The 16,316-nt window shown below is 41.4% G+C and overlaps 1 protein-coding gene across 1 annotated transcript in view; it reads right to left on the bottom strand.

Moving 5' to 3' along the window:
• The window catches only part of ADCY10 (adenylate cyclase 10), an 82,743-nt gene that overhangs the window by 55,531 nt on the left and 10,896 nt on the right, over window positions 1-16,316 (bottom strand). Inside the window, exons 7-12 of the mRNA XM_055323443.1 lie at window positions 15,175-15,271; window positions 10,350-10,438; window positions 7,277-7,468; window positions 5,358-5,476; window positions 4,258-4,334; window positions 2,325-2,514 (exon numbers count right to left, since the gene is read on the bottom strand). Of these exons, the coding sequence (XP_055179418.1) occupies window positions 2,325-2,514; window positions 4,258-4,334; window positions 5,358-5,476; window positions 7,277-7,468; window positions 10,350-10,438; window positions 15,175-15,271 (764 nt within the window). The remainder of the gene's footprint in view (window positions 1-2,324; window positions 2,515-4,257; window positions 4,335-5,357; window positions 5,477-7,276; window positions 7,469-10,349; window positions 10,439-15,174; window positions 15,272-16,316) is intronic.

The following is a 16,316-nucleotide window of genomic DNA, read 5'->3' as shown; positions in this document are numbered from 1 at the left end:
AATGAGAAAATTGAGGTGCAGAGAGTTTAACTTGCCCAAGATCCCATGTGTAGTAGTGACAGTGACAGAGGATACTGACAGAATAAGTTGGGGTGTCTGAGTGGTTCAGGGGTTGAGTATCTGCCTTTGGCTCAGGGCATGACCCCAGGGTCCAGGATTGAGTCCCGCATCAGGGTCCCTGCGAGGAGCCTGCTTCTCCCTCTGTCTGTGTCTCTGCCTCTCTCTGTGTGTCTCTCATGGATAAATAAAATCTTAAAAAAAAAAAGAAGAAGTATCTATAGAACCAGACCAGGGTATGTACACTTGGCCATTGCATAATATTATTTCTTGAAGGAGGCTTTTTGGTCCAATGGATCATTCCCTTGCCTGCACTATCATACTGTTTTGTTATGTCTTTGTTATAGCAGATGCCATCTGCTAATTTTGTATGTTGTATATGTTAGTCTTCCCCATTAAATTGTGAATTTTCAGGGCAAGAACCAGGCCCTGTTCATATTTGTATGTGAATTTCTATACTCTCTTATCTGCAGCAATGGTCTAGAAAAACTAAGAGGCAGCCAGCCTTTGGGATCAGGTAGTCCTGGGTTTCTGTGGTACACTGACTGCATGATGGCCCCACTTGCTCACCCCTACTTGTTTCTATGCCCGGTGCTACGTCACTCTGGAGTGCCCTCCTTCCCTAGGCTCAGTTCTGTGAATGCTTTACCAAAGGGATGTTATTAAACACAACAGAGAGACTTGAAAAGTGCTTGGGCTTGCTCTCTCTTGCTCTTCTGATATTGCCACGGCAACATGCTTGGGCCAGTCTGATAAAAGATGAGTCACAAAAAGCCAAACTCTCCCCATTATGTCAGCCAGACTTCCCAGTTATCCCACCTGACATGGTCCTGGGTTGACCCACAACCTGTTGAGCCCCAGGCATATGAACAAGCCTAGTCAAGATCAGTCAAATCCAGCCAAGATCAATTAAGCCCCACTTCTTGGTGGGATAAATGAGTGTTTATTGTGGTACATACCACTAAGGTTTTGTGGCTGCCTATAATGCAGATTATTGTGGCATTTTGAGTCTTGGCTTTATTGCTTACTAGATTTATGACCATGGGCAAGTCATTTAACATCTCTGAATCTCAGCTTCAAAATTTATAAACTGGAGATAATAATCGATTCTACCTGATATGGTTGATACTAGAGTCAATTATATATTTTGAGGTAGAGTGCCTGGCACTTAATAAGGGTCCACAAAAAATTAGTATTATTCACTCATTTATTCAAACAGCATTTTATTGATGGTCTACACATGCCAAGTACAGTGCTGCAGCCTGGGAATACAAAGGCAAATAATAAAGACTCCTTGAACCAACTGGAGCCTTGATTCTTTTATCTGATCCTTTAAGACCTAGATTCTAGCCTGCTAATATAAAGAATAATACCTCTCCACTTTCCACTTACTCATTCATTTATTCACTATGAGTGCCCACTATATGCCAAGTACTGGGTATATAAAAATGGACAAGAAACAGCCACTGTCCTCAAAGAGCTCATAATGTAGTCAGTGAAAAGCAGATCAGGTCAGTAATTGTGATGGGTATGTGGAGGAAGATAAAGCTGGATTGTCTGAGCTGGATTGGGCAACTCCAGAGCCAGCCTCATGAAGGAATAAATCCCTAAGCTAGATTGCAAAAGTTGACTGTGGTTTCCCAGTAGTCTGGAGATAGGGTGGATGATGGAGAGGACAATCTATTTAGATAGCCCAGAGAAGGGGCACAGGAGGAGATGAAGTTCGAAAAGCAGGTGGTTACCTTATACATCATTTCGAGGAATTTGAACATGATCATGAAGATGATTAGAAACCACTGAAGGATTTTAAGTACCAAGGTGATACTCATACATCTAAGCTGGGCTTTGAAGAAATATATTTCACTAAAGACCTAGAGAAGGAACAATATCTTCTACTCTTTTGGCCCTATTGATGCCTGGCATACAGTTGGTATGATCAGCATACGGTTAATGATTGGTCACTTTGTCCATCTGGGTCCAAAGAGATACTCACAAGAGGGGATTCTCTGTTCTATTTGTACAACATTTGAAGAATCACCCTCAGATTATCAGTAGTGATGGTGGAATGGGATCTTACACCATTTATAATATCAGTAGGATAGAGAAAGATAAAGGATTTTGAAATCTGGGCCTTGTTCTGGGAAGGGAACAGATTTTAATTTCATAAGTTGGATTTGGATCCGACATGGGGGACTGATGATTTTTGTTATCATAATTTTCCCACTTCTTTACTAAAAGATACCACAAAATAAATGCCCCACACTCACACTTTCTCATTAAGTCCCAAACACTGATAGACTGGTCCAGAATCTGCAACACCTTTCATAACCTTCTTTGGAAGCTCTTTAAAAAAGTAGGCTGGTAGGTTGCTGCCATTGTAGGTGACAGAGTCACATGTCACGATCCCTGGGTAGTACATCATCATCCTGGCAGCTATGTTGACTTTTTGACCAATTACTAAAACAGAAAGGAGAAAGGCAAAGACCAGGGAGAAAACAGACATTGAACTAGCAGAATGTAATCTGAAACATACTGTCCCCAAAGGGCATATTCACTTGTTACTCCTTTCGCTTCTCATGAATGATACAGAAGTCTCGCTTGTGATTACCCTTATTTTGCCAATGGTTATTTAAAAATATACAGGGAGTTAACTTGATCAGCTATCAGCACAGTTTCTACCTCTCCTGGGAGGCCATGAGAACAATGTACTCAGAGATAAAAGTGTCTTGTATAAAGAGAGGGTTTTATATATGTGGTGGCCACACGCCTGAGGGCTCTAGATGAGGTACAGCTACAAGACAACCACAAGCTTGGGCAGAGAAAAGTGACCTCAGGAGAGGAACAAAATTGTATCTGTAATGTTCCTATATGTGCAATTTTTCATCTCATTTCATTTTCGAAATCAATCAGCTTCATTTGGCAGTTTCTCTCTTTTAAAAAGATTTTATTTATTCATTTTTGAGAGATAGAGACAGAGAGGGACTGACAGAAAGTGAGTGCATGAGCAAGGGGAGGGGCAGAGGAAGAGGCAGACTCCCCATTAAGCAGGGAGCCTGATGCGGGATTCTATCTAAGGACCCTGAGATCAGGACCTGAGCCGGAAGGCAGATGCTTAACCAGCTGAGCCACTCAGGCACCCCGTGGGCAATTTCTTAAAAGTGAGTAAACAGGGCTGGGAGGGATGTATGTGTAAGACAGACTCAGGGAATATTTTAAAGGGTAATACACTGTGGTACATAGAGTCTGTAGCAAGCTGCGTGGGTTCGATCCCCAGCTCTACCTCTACCAAATTACTCAGGCAAATTAGTACTTCCAGATTCTCCCATGCCTCCATTTCCTGATCTGTAAGTGGGGATGATAACAGTATCCCTCTCAGGGGGCAGTTTATAAAGATTAATGAGTCAATTCATGCACATCACTTTCAATAGTGCCTCAATGCTAATAAGCCTTCAATATTACTACTAAGTAGGTATTAAATATTGCACTCTGTTAATATTAAATATTAACACAAACACTTCTGATCAAGATATTCTTTAAAAAAACTGTATATTATGGAAATGCATTTATTGCATTTGGCCATGCAATAAAGCATAGTATCATGAATCTCCACATACCTGTCACTCAGTCCCCAAAGTGACAAACCCATGGCCAATCCTGCCCCATTCTAACTCCCATCTACTTGCCACCCTGCATTATTTTGAGGAAAATCTCACACATCCTATCATTTCAGGTATAACTATTTCAGTATTTTAGATGTATTGTTTCTTAATATCTTAAACTGTAATAGAGTTGAGAAGGGAAGTAAAAGCCATGAAATCTTGAGATAACATTTACTTTCCATTTTATTTTGAGATTTGTATTATTTATCAAGAATACCAATATTCTTCTTTAGGATTTTTAAATTGGAATTAAGAGGTGTAACTGTCTAATGTTCACAGGAAATTATTATAAAGGCCTCCTCATTGCATGAGCTGAGGGCCTCTCCTCTGTTGTTACCCTTGAATGACTATATATTTGATACTCATGTAGAGCCCCAGAAATGCACACTTTGTAAGCAATGAGCTGCCAATAGGTGAAGCTACATGGCTTGGTTTCTCCTGGAAGACTCTAAGCTTTAGAAGGCCATGTCTCACTTAGTTTAGCCCTTCCTCCCACAAAGCAGGGTGGCAAGGTGAGGCGAGATGAGCTAGCTCAGCACACCTGTGTACTCATGTCTCACAGAGTGTCCGATGATTCCACAGAAGACAATCCCACTGGCCACGCCGATGGAAACAGTACTGGTGCCCGGAAGAAAGCAAGAGAGTTGTAAGGCAAAAGGGAAAGATAATGGGCAGAGAGAAAGTGGGGAGGGTGGGGACATGATGATGAATAGGGCAGGGGGACAGGGAAAGGATTTTCAACAGGTAACTGTCTTTCATTGTGGGGAATTTCGGGCCACTGTACAGGGCCTAGAAATGGGAAGGAGGAACAGTTTGAGACACAGAACTAAGTTCTTAGAAGTGATAAGTCAGTTCACTTTTCTGCTATTTTTAGGTATTCATCTGAGTGACTTTTCTAGAAAATAACTTCTCATCACCTCAGGTGGACTTCCAAAATAGAGTGACTGGTTGTAAATGATTTAAGTATCTTATTGCTAGAAAGAACAAAGTCATTATTTTGAAAGGAAGGAACTCAGATATAGTATGTGGCATCAAAAGCTAACTGTGTCAACACATGAGTATGGCTGAGTATATAGGTGACTAGGGGCTGACGTGGTGGAAATATTTAGAGCAAGGGGGTGATACCTGTCAAAGTAGAGCTACAAGTTGGGTCATTGGGGTGCTCAGATTGGATGACTCTGAGGGCCTGGGCTTTTAGGCAGCCAGGGCTGGGGACAGTAAATCTTATTTTCTTAACAATTTTACAGTGAGTATATCATCTTGAGGCCAGATGAATATATGAATTTCCAGCCAAAGGACTCATTGTATTTCCTAGTTATTAAAAATAAACTCAGGTCTCCTACATGGTGTTGGTAGTTCAACCTTTACCAAGAAGTAAGAGCATAGAGACAACCCAATTAGATTTTCTTGCAAACCTGCTAAATTTTGACTTTTTAAGAGTGTCCTTTCTGCACTTTGCCTTTACTATACCTCTATCCCTGCATCCCAGCTGGGTTGGCCCTGAATAATAAATACAAAAACAGAAGGGGTTCCAGTCAAGAACAGCCCTCTTCTTACTTCCTGTTCCCTGACACTTGTCTTATCTCCCCAGCTACTAAAAAACCTCAGGAACCACCAGATGGGATCAAGGTCAACACTCACTGGATTTTTTGAACCTGAGAGCAGAAGTCAAATATATCCACCGCACTTTCCAAGGCATGAGTGACCTCATCAGGAGCCTTTTCCCCAGGGAAGCCAAAGACACAGAGGAAGGAGCAGCCCTGTGAGGGAGAGAGTCAGCAAACATAGCTGGTGCGTGGTGATCTTTATAGTGGACCAGTCCAAAGGCCCAGTGGAAGGTGGGCAGCAACTTTCACTTTTTGGATCACATTTCATCATGATTTCTCTCATATCTATTTTATTTTTAGTAAACTTCATATAATTTCTAGGGCATCAGCAACAGTAGGGCTCAAGCCTGAGGGGGGCTTGCTTTTCTGCAGAGATAATGGGTTGTACTGGGCTACATGTGCACTCACTTGTCTCTTCCCTTGCCGCCAAGATCTTATGCTACAAGGTGCTAAGTTTAAATCTGAGAAGCAGCACAGAGCAATATGCACCAGCACTGCAATCAGAAAATTTGTGTTCTCAGGTCACTTCACAATTCTGGAAACTTGGTTAACCACACACTGTGAACCTCAGTTTCTCAATCTGCAAATGAATATAACAGACCTGTCAAGGTTGCTTTGGCTACTAGAATGAGGGTTATGTGTGTGTGTGCGCGTGTGTGTATAGATACACACATATATAACTTTGTAAACTACTTTATAGTATATATACACCTTACATAATATATATTCCATATTTTATACATATATATACTTTTGTAAATTTAATGCTATATTTGTAAAAATATGTAACATTATATACACATAGAATGTAAACTTGATATAATGTCACATTTTGTAAACTATAATGTTTTTTTCAGATATTTTATTATTCTTAGAGATAAAGGCTTAAACTGAGAGTGGTTTTTCTTGGCATAAATTTAACTGTTCCAAGCAGAGATTAAACTCTGAAGCTTGGCATTTTTAGTTTCAATCACCTAAAAAATTACCTCAGTCAGATGCTGTTGTCTCTAAGAAAAGAGCATAATAATTAAAGGACAATGGGCTACAGATTTCAGTCTGTATATGTTATATCGAGATGAAATGCAAAAGAGAATGCCTTGATTTCTTCAACCTTCTCCAAAAAGAGTCTAAGTGTCAGATCCTACTTGGTGCTGGGCTCTGTCTTGATGGGAGAAAGGAAGCCTTGATTCAGGTTCTGTGTAAAGACTAGGGGGTAACCCTTTCTGCAGAATGCCCAATAAATGGATGAGTGAGTGTGAGTGAGGCAGTACTTTAGTGCTCTCCTCTTTCGATGCAAAAGCACTTCAGATGGGGAATCAATTCTCACTAGCACCTCTGTGGTAATTTGTCTATGACACGTTTTTCTCTGAATTAAGAGCAGATGAAAAACACCCAGAAGCTAGAGGTGCCACCTGCCCTCTCCCTCCCTGCCATGCCCCACCCCCACCCCCACGAAGCTGGAAGGGGAACTGGCGGTGTAGATACGGCAGGTAGGGATTCTTGGAAACAGGCTTCTGGGGTGTAATGGTTACTAGACACCAGACCCCAAATGCCTGGGAGATGAGGGGGTAGAGATGCGCCCACAAGGAGAGCTAGTAGAGCATAGCACTTGAGGACACTACCCTGGGAAGGCACACTACCCAGGTTTGAATCTAGCCCACTCTATTCCACACTAAGTGGATGATCATGAGCAAAACTTAATCTCACCTTGTTTCAGTGTCTCAGTGTCTCAGCACCTACTCTTAGAGGTGAAATGAGTTAATAGGTGTAATGCATTGAGAACAATGCCTGGCACATAGTGCCGAATCCACCAGATAAGCTATTTCCGTAATTATAAATAAAAATGGATATTTTTAGGTTAAAAGTGCCTCTTCTTTCCTTCATCAATGTCCATAGGTGTGAGTGCTAACTTTAAATTATTGGTAGGTTTCCACCCCCTTAGTTCATATTTACCTTGTCAAACATGAAAACTTTATTGATTTGACCTCGGAAGATCCTCAGGACGGAACTGATGTGCATGCAGGCATCTTGGATGGCTGAGCCTATGACTTCTGCTTTGTCTTGGTCCTTAAACCCCAGGTTCACAAACACAATCGTCACTGGGCGGAGCTCAGACAAATAACCCCGAAGCTGTTTGTCATCAATCTGTGGGGACAAGAGCAGCTTTCCTTAGCATGTGTCCTTGCCAGTGGACACAACTCCACCTCCCTGACTTTATCACTGCTTGGGAACTAGCTTTTGGAGATTCTTTTTTGTTTTTTAAGATTATTTATTTATTTATTTATTTATTTATTTATTTATTTATTCATGAGACACACACACACACAGAGAGGCAGAGACACAGGCAGAGGGAGAAGCAGGCTCCATGCAGGGAGCCTGATGTGGGACTCGATTCTGGGTCTTCAGCATCAGGCCCTGGGCTGAAGGCAGTGCTAAACCTCTGAGCCACCTGGGCTGCCTGCCTTTGAAGATCCTAGAGAAAGCTGAAGTTATCAGAATGCATGAGGTACAACATGGCAGAGTCAGCCCAAAGTCGAGCAGATGGAAATGGAATGCACTATTCAAATCTCTCCCAATGTGAACCTCCATACTTCCTAGTGAACACCACAACCATGAACATCTCACCCTTGCCCCAACTGCTAGCTCCCTAGTGCGAGTATGAGCCATCACAGAAAGAGAAAGAAGTATTGTTCCTTTTGGCTCTCTTAAAATTTAGGGACAAGAATAGCATATTATGTAATCCAACCTTTTTTTTTTTAAAGATTTATTTATTTATTTATTTATTTATTTATTTATTTATTTATTTATTATAGACATAGAGAGAGAGAGAGGCAGAGACACAGGAGGAGGGAGAAGCAGGCTCCATGCTGGGAGCCTAACGTGGGACTCGATCCCAGGACTCCAGGATCAGGCCCTGGGCCAAAGGCAGGTGCTAAACCGCTGAGCCACCCAGGGACCCCCCCTATGTAATCCAACCTTATATTTCACAGCCCAGGGTAGTTCGTCTGGAATACTTTCTATTCTATCCCACTTTATCTTTGAAGGAAATAAAATCATATTATCCCCACTTCACTGATTAGATAACTAAGACATGGAGCAATAACACAAGTTCCCCAGGGTCACAAGGAACCCAAATTTCCAGGTTCCATTTACAGCTCACACCTGTATCCCTGGGCGGTGTATTTCATTCTGCTCCTTCTCTCCACGTCCATCCACAACAGGCCCAGGGAAAGGAAGGAAGGGTGTTCCCAAATCATGCCTGCCTATCATCATTCTTGAATTTTGTTAAAGTTAAGTGCATAACAAACCAATGGAGGAAAATCTTTGCGTTTTCTCTTCAAATGGCACAAAAGTATCAGATGCTCCACGGACAATATAAAACATATCTTCTAGACAAAAGAGGGAATTGTGCATAGGAAATCCTGCAGTCATGCTTCCTAACTGTCTGGGACAGTCCTGGTTTCAGGCAATTTTATTCTCTTCATATAAGATGATTAAATAATTTCTAAAAAAATCGATGTGATGACTTTCTTTGATTTCACAAAAAAATCACTAAATAAAAAATTAATATTAAATATTATTAAAGATTAAATCTAGCAAATAAACGAGTTGAAAATTATTCCATCAGACTGAGTGTTCTGAGTTATGATTTGAAAAATGTGATCTCTGCATCTCTGAGGAGTCTATTCTTTAGATGCAGAACCAGTCTTGGTTCTGTAGTGAAAGGTTTATCTTTTGCCTCCTTTTAGCTCCCTTAACTGTATCTCTTCACCCACTGTACATCATTCCTACCCACAATTTTCCTGGTGACTCATGGAGTCTATCTTGTATCCCATTCCTGTAGACTTTGTTCTCAGCAATTGCAGCTAAAGAAGCATAATGTAGTTATATCTCTTGGAGGTTGGAAGGGGAAGTCTTTCTGGAGCTTCAAAAATCTTGAAGAGTCAAACAATTGTAGATACTAGAGGTAGTGCTTCTAAATTGGGCTGAAGATGGAGGGGTATGTTCTGATACCACTTCCACTCACACTGTGAAGGCAGCTGCCCACTGTTCAGGCTTGCCTGAGATTTCCTCCAAGACAAAACTGCATTTTGATGGAATTAAGGGTTAAAACATGCATGTATTAGGAAGGTGTACAGCATGTGCAAAAAATGTAAGATTCAGGGGATCCCTGGGTGGCTCAGCAGTTTAGCGCCTGCCTTCAGAAGCCCAGGGTGTGATCCTGGAGACCCGGGATCGAGTCCCACATCCGGCTCCCTGCATGGAGCCTGTTTCTCCCTCTGCCTGTGTCTCTGCCTCTCTTTCTCTCTGTCTCTCATGAATAAATAAATAAAATCTTTTAAAAAAGTAAGATTCAGACAGAACAAGGTTCAAATCCTAGCTACAGCTCTTACTTTATACCTCAGGAAAGTTCCTGGTATCCTTCTGGGTCTTAGTTTTCTCACATATAAAATGGAAATAAAGATATCTAGCAAGAATTGTGAAGAATAAATACACAAGAGCAGAATGCCTGGCATATGGTGAGTGTTGAGATTCACATGAATTAATATATTTAAGAGAGCCTAGATCTAAGTGAATAAAAATGGAAAATTTTAGGGAATGGAGGTAGTTCTGGGCATTCTAATTATCTGTACTTTTAATCTCAGAGCTCAAGATCTAAGGTGAGTGACTTAGAGAAATAGCATACCAATGTTAATTCACTTGAGATCTTTCTGCTATGTGGCATATAGAAAGGGTGACCACATGTTATTTGCTTGGGAAAGATAGTTCCTATCTGCCCAGTTGTATAAAACACACAGTCCTGGTTTACGCCCATTGTCACAGTGTAATTATGAATAATGCCTCCTTTAATTCTTAAAAGTATACCGATTTGAAGAATACATTTTGTAGTCACCCACACATGGAGAAAGTCAGCCCCATCTCTTAATTTAATGAAACATTTTACTAGCTACTGGTTTTCTTGATCTTTCCTGATGTCCAAGATCCCTGACACCTCAAAAGTCAATAAATTAAACTGTGCAAATACCTGCTTCAATATGCTTTCCATCACATATTTTTGTAGGGACAACTCCAGCTCAGGGTCAGACTCCAGCATGCACGCAAGCCTCAAGAGGTCTAAGAGAGCAGAAGGAGGAGCAGGATCAGAAAAGGAAGCGTGGTTCTGCAGAGCTAGAGACAAGAGCCTTCCAACCCCTGTTCCCTTAGTTGGTGGTCTTCACAGTCCAGTCAGGGGACTCTGGGACACCTTGTAGCCAAATAGAACCAAGGAAAATCCACGAAGAAGTTCTTTGAAGTTGCAGGTTTCCCACAATTCAGTTGCATAGAGCTCAAAACCCTGTTATAGTTGTGGTTACACTTCAGAACTTGGGGAGACTTTTATTTACAGACTTGAGCTAAAGCTATTGCCACAGAGGATGCAAATAGATGAGAGTATGACCACAGAAAAGGAAGACAGAATAAAGGGGACAGCAGAGGTGAAGGAGGAGCACAGGTAAGATTCAGGAGACTTCTGATATCTGGGTTTCTGATCCCTGGTTTGATACCAACTCATTGTGTGGCCTTGGACAAATCACCTCTTTGCCCTGGTGGTCCCTCATTTCCTCATCTGGAAAAAAACTCAGTGGGGTTTCTTTCTTTTTTTTTTTAAGATTTATTTATTTTATTCAGAGAGAGAGAGAGAGACTGAGAAGCAGAGACACAGGCAGAGGGAGAAGCAGGCTCCATGCAGGGAGCCCGACATGGGGACTTGATCCCGGGTCTCCAGGATCACACCCCAGGCTGCATGCAGTGCCAAACCACTGCACCACCAGGGCTGCCCTCAATGGGGTTTCATAATTTTTTTTAAAAGATTTTATTTATTTATTCATGAGAGACACACAGAGAGAGGCAGAGACACAGGCAGAGGGAGAAGCAGGCTCCATGCAGGGAGCCTAATGTGGGACTCGATCCTGGGACTCCAGGATCACGCCCTGAGCCAAAGGCAGACGCTCAGCTGCTGAGCCACCCAGGTGCCTGGGTTTCATAATTTTTATGGTTCCTATCACTATGATGGTTAACAGTTCCATACTCTAGACTAATAGGAAGTGACAGGAATGAGCTTGAAGAAACTAAAAAAAAAAAAAAAAAAAAGATTGAGAGAGAGAGAGAAAATGGTGATAGGTTTTCAGCATGGAACAGAATGACAATGCAAAAAAAAAAAAGAGATGAAAACTAAAAATGAAGTCTTAAAGAATATAAATAAAGAAGGAAATTCTTTTAAAACTGTTTATTGAGTGTATTCAAAGCCTAGTATATTCAAAATACCATGCTAGGGAGCACCTGGCTGGCTCAGTGGTTGAGTGTCTGCCTTTGGCTCAGGTCATGATCCTGAGGTCCTGGGATTGAGTCCCACCCACATCAAGGCTCCCCATAGGGGAGCCTGCTTCTCCCTCTGCCTATGTCTCTGCTTCTCCCTGTGTATCTTTCATGAATAAATAAATAAAATCTTAAAAAAAAAGAAAAGAAAAACCCAAAATATCATTCTAGGCACTACATAGGAATAAAAAAATAATTAGGAAGCTTGGGCTTTTTCCTGGAGGCACTTACTCATTCTATGTTCAAATATAACATATGTGGAAAAGTTAAAAAGGAAAAGAAAAGGTCAAATGGGTTAATAGATTATAAAGAGGAAGAAGTTGTCAATATGAAGTGGTTTAATCAGAAAGAGGTTCACAGGAGAACTAGAGAATCTTCCTGGATCTTTTAAAAAAATTTTGTTTATTTGAGAGAGAGAGATAGTGAGAGAGCAGAAGGGTGGGGAGAGGGAGAAGCAGATTTCCCGCTAATCAGGGAGCCTGACATGGGGCTCCATCCCAGGACCCTGGGATCACTACCTGAGCTGAAGGCAGGAACTCAACTGACTGAGCCATCCAGGTACCCCAAGAATTTTACTGGATCTTGAATGACTCTGGCATGGTACTAGGATTGAGGAGGCCATGCCTAGCAGAGGGACCAAGTCAGTGACACTCAAGAATGAGCACAGTATGTTAAAGGATGGTGAAGATTCTCCCCTGGCTGTGAGTACCGGAGATTAAGAAGAAATGATATGGGGCACCTAGATGGTTCAGTCAGTTAAGCATCTGGCTCTTGGTTTTGGCTCAGGTCATGATCTCATGGGTTTTGAGATAGAGCCCCAAGTAGGGCTATGCGATCCGCAGGGAGTCTGCTTGAAGATTCTCTCCCTCTGCCCTTCCTCCCTTCACTGTCTCTCAAATAAATCAATAAATCTTAAAAAAAAGAAGAAGAAACCATATGGAACAGACTGAGGGAGGTAAGGGGGCAGGAGTTATAAAGGTCTAGGTACTATAGTGTCAATGTTATGGAGAAGTAGGTGTGCCTGAAGTAAAATAAAGAATTTGGCTGGTTTTTGGTCCTGGTACCTGGGAAGTAACTTCAAAATCTTGGAATTTCTCAAACAATGGGATTGTCTTTGTTCTTCATGGTAGGACCTTTGGACCACAGCTGAATTTATGCTAATGAGGTCTCAGGATGGGGTTGGTTATGCTGAAAACAGCAACCATGGGAGGAGAGGGTTGGGGCTTTGAACCATGTGATATGGGCCTGACTTGCGACCTCTGAGGAGGGCAAGGGTTTAAGATTGAGTTTAATCACATGGCCAATGATTTAATCAATCATGCTGACTTAATAAAACCCCAATAAAAACTGAACACCCAAAGCCTGGATGAACTGGTTTCGGTTGGTAACCACACAATAGATGTGTAGGAAGGGTGCTATCCCTAAGGACACAGAAGCCTCATGGTAGGGACTCTTCAAACTTTATCCTATGTTCCCTTGATTTGGCTGGTCCTGATTTATTTCCCTCACAATAAAAGTGACATCATAAACATAGCACCTCCCTAAAATCTGGGAGTCATTCTAGTAAATTATTGTGGGGGGGAACCCCTAGATTGTTGTCAGACAATTGTCAGAAGTGTAGGTGGCCTGGTGATCCCAGAGCTGATTGCTGGTTGGCTGCTGAAGTTGCAGGAAGCTCTTGGAGAGAACTTAACCTATGAAATCTGTGCTAACTCCAGGTCCTAGCATCAGAATTGCTTTGTGATACTGCAGTGCCCAAAACAAAGCCTGAAGAGTTTCTTCATTGAAGGCACCCATAAGACCTAGGAGATGGGATGAGTTAGATCTCAAGGGGTGTCACTGGACCTTCTTCATCTCTGGAGCTGTAGGGTTCTTGGCTATTTCCAGTCAATTTTCCAACAGTTTCCCTCCTGTCCTACCTCCTGCCCCATTACATACTACAGCTTAGTAAAAGTATAATCTACTATTTTTAGTGTTAGAAATATGTAAGGCTTGTACTTAGATGATGAGGAAGGAGAATGATTCAAAGATGCTCTTGAAGTTTCTAGTGTGGAGGAAGAAACAATTGTTGGGGAAACACAAGTAGCTTAGAATTTAGACATTGTTGAAAAAAATTTCTAGGCCCATGCTGGAGCTGCTTCTTCTGCCTGTGGTCAGCAAACCAAAACTTCGGGAACTGTCATGTCCCTGAAAATGCCTCAGTTGACCAGAAATGCAGTGTATCTAGCCAGCCAATCCTCAAATGCAAGCCAACTCTCCGTCTTTTCACTCCAAATAACGTTGACTATGTGGCCCCAGACAGTTGGATATTTTCTTTTTGTTGCTTCCTTATTCTTTACTGTAGATCTTACAAAAGTTGCTTGTCTTCCACCCCACTTTGCAGGTCTCCTAAAGGAGACTGTCCACTTCATGAAGCATTCAAGATTGTTTGCATCACCTAAATTGTCTTTAACAATTTTTTAATAATGTGTTAATGTTGGAGTACCTGTTTGACATCTAGTGGAGATGACCCAATGGCAATTTTTTTATGAGTCTAGAAATCATGACAAAAGTCAGGGCTGAATTCTGACAGTTACAGCTGGGTCTTATGTGAGGCAAGCAACTTGCAAGACCATGACTATTGCCTCCTTAAATTTCATGCCCTATGCTCCTCCTTTCTCCACCCTAGTCCCAGTCTGCTGAGAGTCCTAGGGAAGTCAGGCATAAATGAATAGAATGGATTTCCAAGAGGGGAGTAGGAAAGACTAGAAGGTCAAGGATAGATCCCTAGAATTACCAACATTTAAGGAACGGGAAGGAGACTAAGCAAAGGTAGTGAAAACAGGTGGCTTAAGGTGTAAAAGCAAAACTAGGAAAGAATATTCATGAACCCGAGGAAAGAGGCGAAGCTCATGTCCAAAGAAAGAGAGTAATCTAAGGCCAACCAGCTAGGATAAGGCATGAAGAGAGGTCACCTGCTTTGGCAAATTGATGGTCATTGGTGGCCCTGCCTTCAATAGTCTCAGTAGACAGGAGAAGTGGCTAGAAGCTAGATGTCAGGGGCTCAAGACTGAAGAGTAGGTGAACACATGCACCCCCCCCACACACACACACTAGGCATATGCAATTTTTACCCAAGTTTATTGGGTGAATAAATAAGAGAAGATAGAAGAGGAAATACAGACATATAGGTTACTCTTCTAAGAGTTTTAGTGGTGAAAATTAGGAGGGGAAAGTAGGGTTCATAGAAGTTTTATTTTTCCTTAATCATGGGGCAGACTTGCACATGTTTAGAAAATGAGGGAGAAGACTCATTGCCAGAGCAGAGGTGGAGGGCCTAAGGAGGGTTGTACTTGGAATTGCTGTAATTAGGAATGGGAAGAGGTTCCTTTTGTGTGCTGCTGAGGACTGGGAGGTGTATTGAGGAGGCCAGCCACTTACAATAGAGCCCTTGGTGTTCATAAGACCCTATTGACTACTGGTAGAGATAAAGGCTCTTGTCCACAGAATCTACTTACTTTTGTGGTCACCAGAAGGGTAATAATTCATGAAAGTCATACACTTTGTGAAAAATTCATCAAAATTAAAAGTAGAAGGTGGTTTTAAGAAATTAACCTAAATAAAGAAAAAAGAGAGAAGTTTTTGGTTATTCTGAGGGTTGTCTTATTCTTTGAATAGAATTTTTCAGCAGAAAGGGCAGGGAGTATGCTTTTTCATGTCCAGGACATGGAAAACAGAGACTGGCATATCTAGACAACAAAGAAAGAAAAAAGTAAAAAAGAAAGAAATCCAGATTTCTTTAATCTGGATGTGCTCACATTAAAATCTTTCTGATTAGTCCTTAAGGTCTCAAACTTTAGTGTGTACACACAAGGCCACATCAGGCAGCTCACCTGTGTACTTTTCCAACTCTTGGAACTTTTTTCTTTTTTCTTTCATAACATTTCAATGTAAATAAAATCTGGTTAAACTATATATCATTTCTTTCTTATAAGGATAAGAGGACAAAGGGGCTGATGCCTAAAAATGTAGTAGGAGCATCATCAGCAATAAGATTCATACCAAGATCAGGATCCCCATGGATCTCCATGGTTCATGGAGAATGGTACAGACTCACTTCTGTGGTGTTCTTGCCTCCCACCGCATATGAATAACCTTAGTCCAATCATGAGAAAGTGTCAGGCAATACCAAAGAGAGGAACATTCGCCGAAATGGTCAATATTCTTATTGAGGGACATTCACCAAAATGGTCAATATTCTTATTAAGTATCAAGGTCAAATAAGGTAAGGAAAAACTGAAGAATTGCTATATATTGTAGAAGACTAAGTAAAAATAACAACAAAATGCAGTGTGAGATCATGGATAGAATCCTGGAACATTCCACCAACGATATTCAGTGGGAAACTGGTGAAGTCCAAAGAAGGCTTTTAATTAGTGAATGGTATCATACCAATGCCAATTTTCTGGTTTTGACTACTGTACTCTGATTATGAAAGATGTTAACATTGGGGGAAGCTGAGTAAGGGATATATGGAAACTCTATTGATTTTGAACTTTTCTGTGAGTCTAAAATTAATTAAAATTAAAACAATTTCTAAAGGTATAGGGAATGATTGAAGATGGGGAGTGGGGCATTGTGAGCCAGCGAGTTGGTGTAG

The sequence above is a fragment of the Nyctereutes procyonoides genome, unplaced genomic scaffold, assembly GCF_905146905.1.
Source record: "Nyctereutes procyonoides isolate TBG_1078 unplaced genomic scaffold, NYPRO_anot_genome, whole genome shotgun sequence".
Taxonomy (NCBI): domain Eukaryota; kingdom Metazoa; phylum Chordata; class Mammalia; order Carnivora; family Canidae; genus Nyctereutes; species Nyctereutes procyonoides.
Note: the sequence above shows the minus strand (reverse complement) of the source record. Positions and strands in the feature narration are given on the sequence as shown.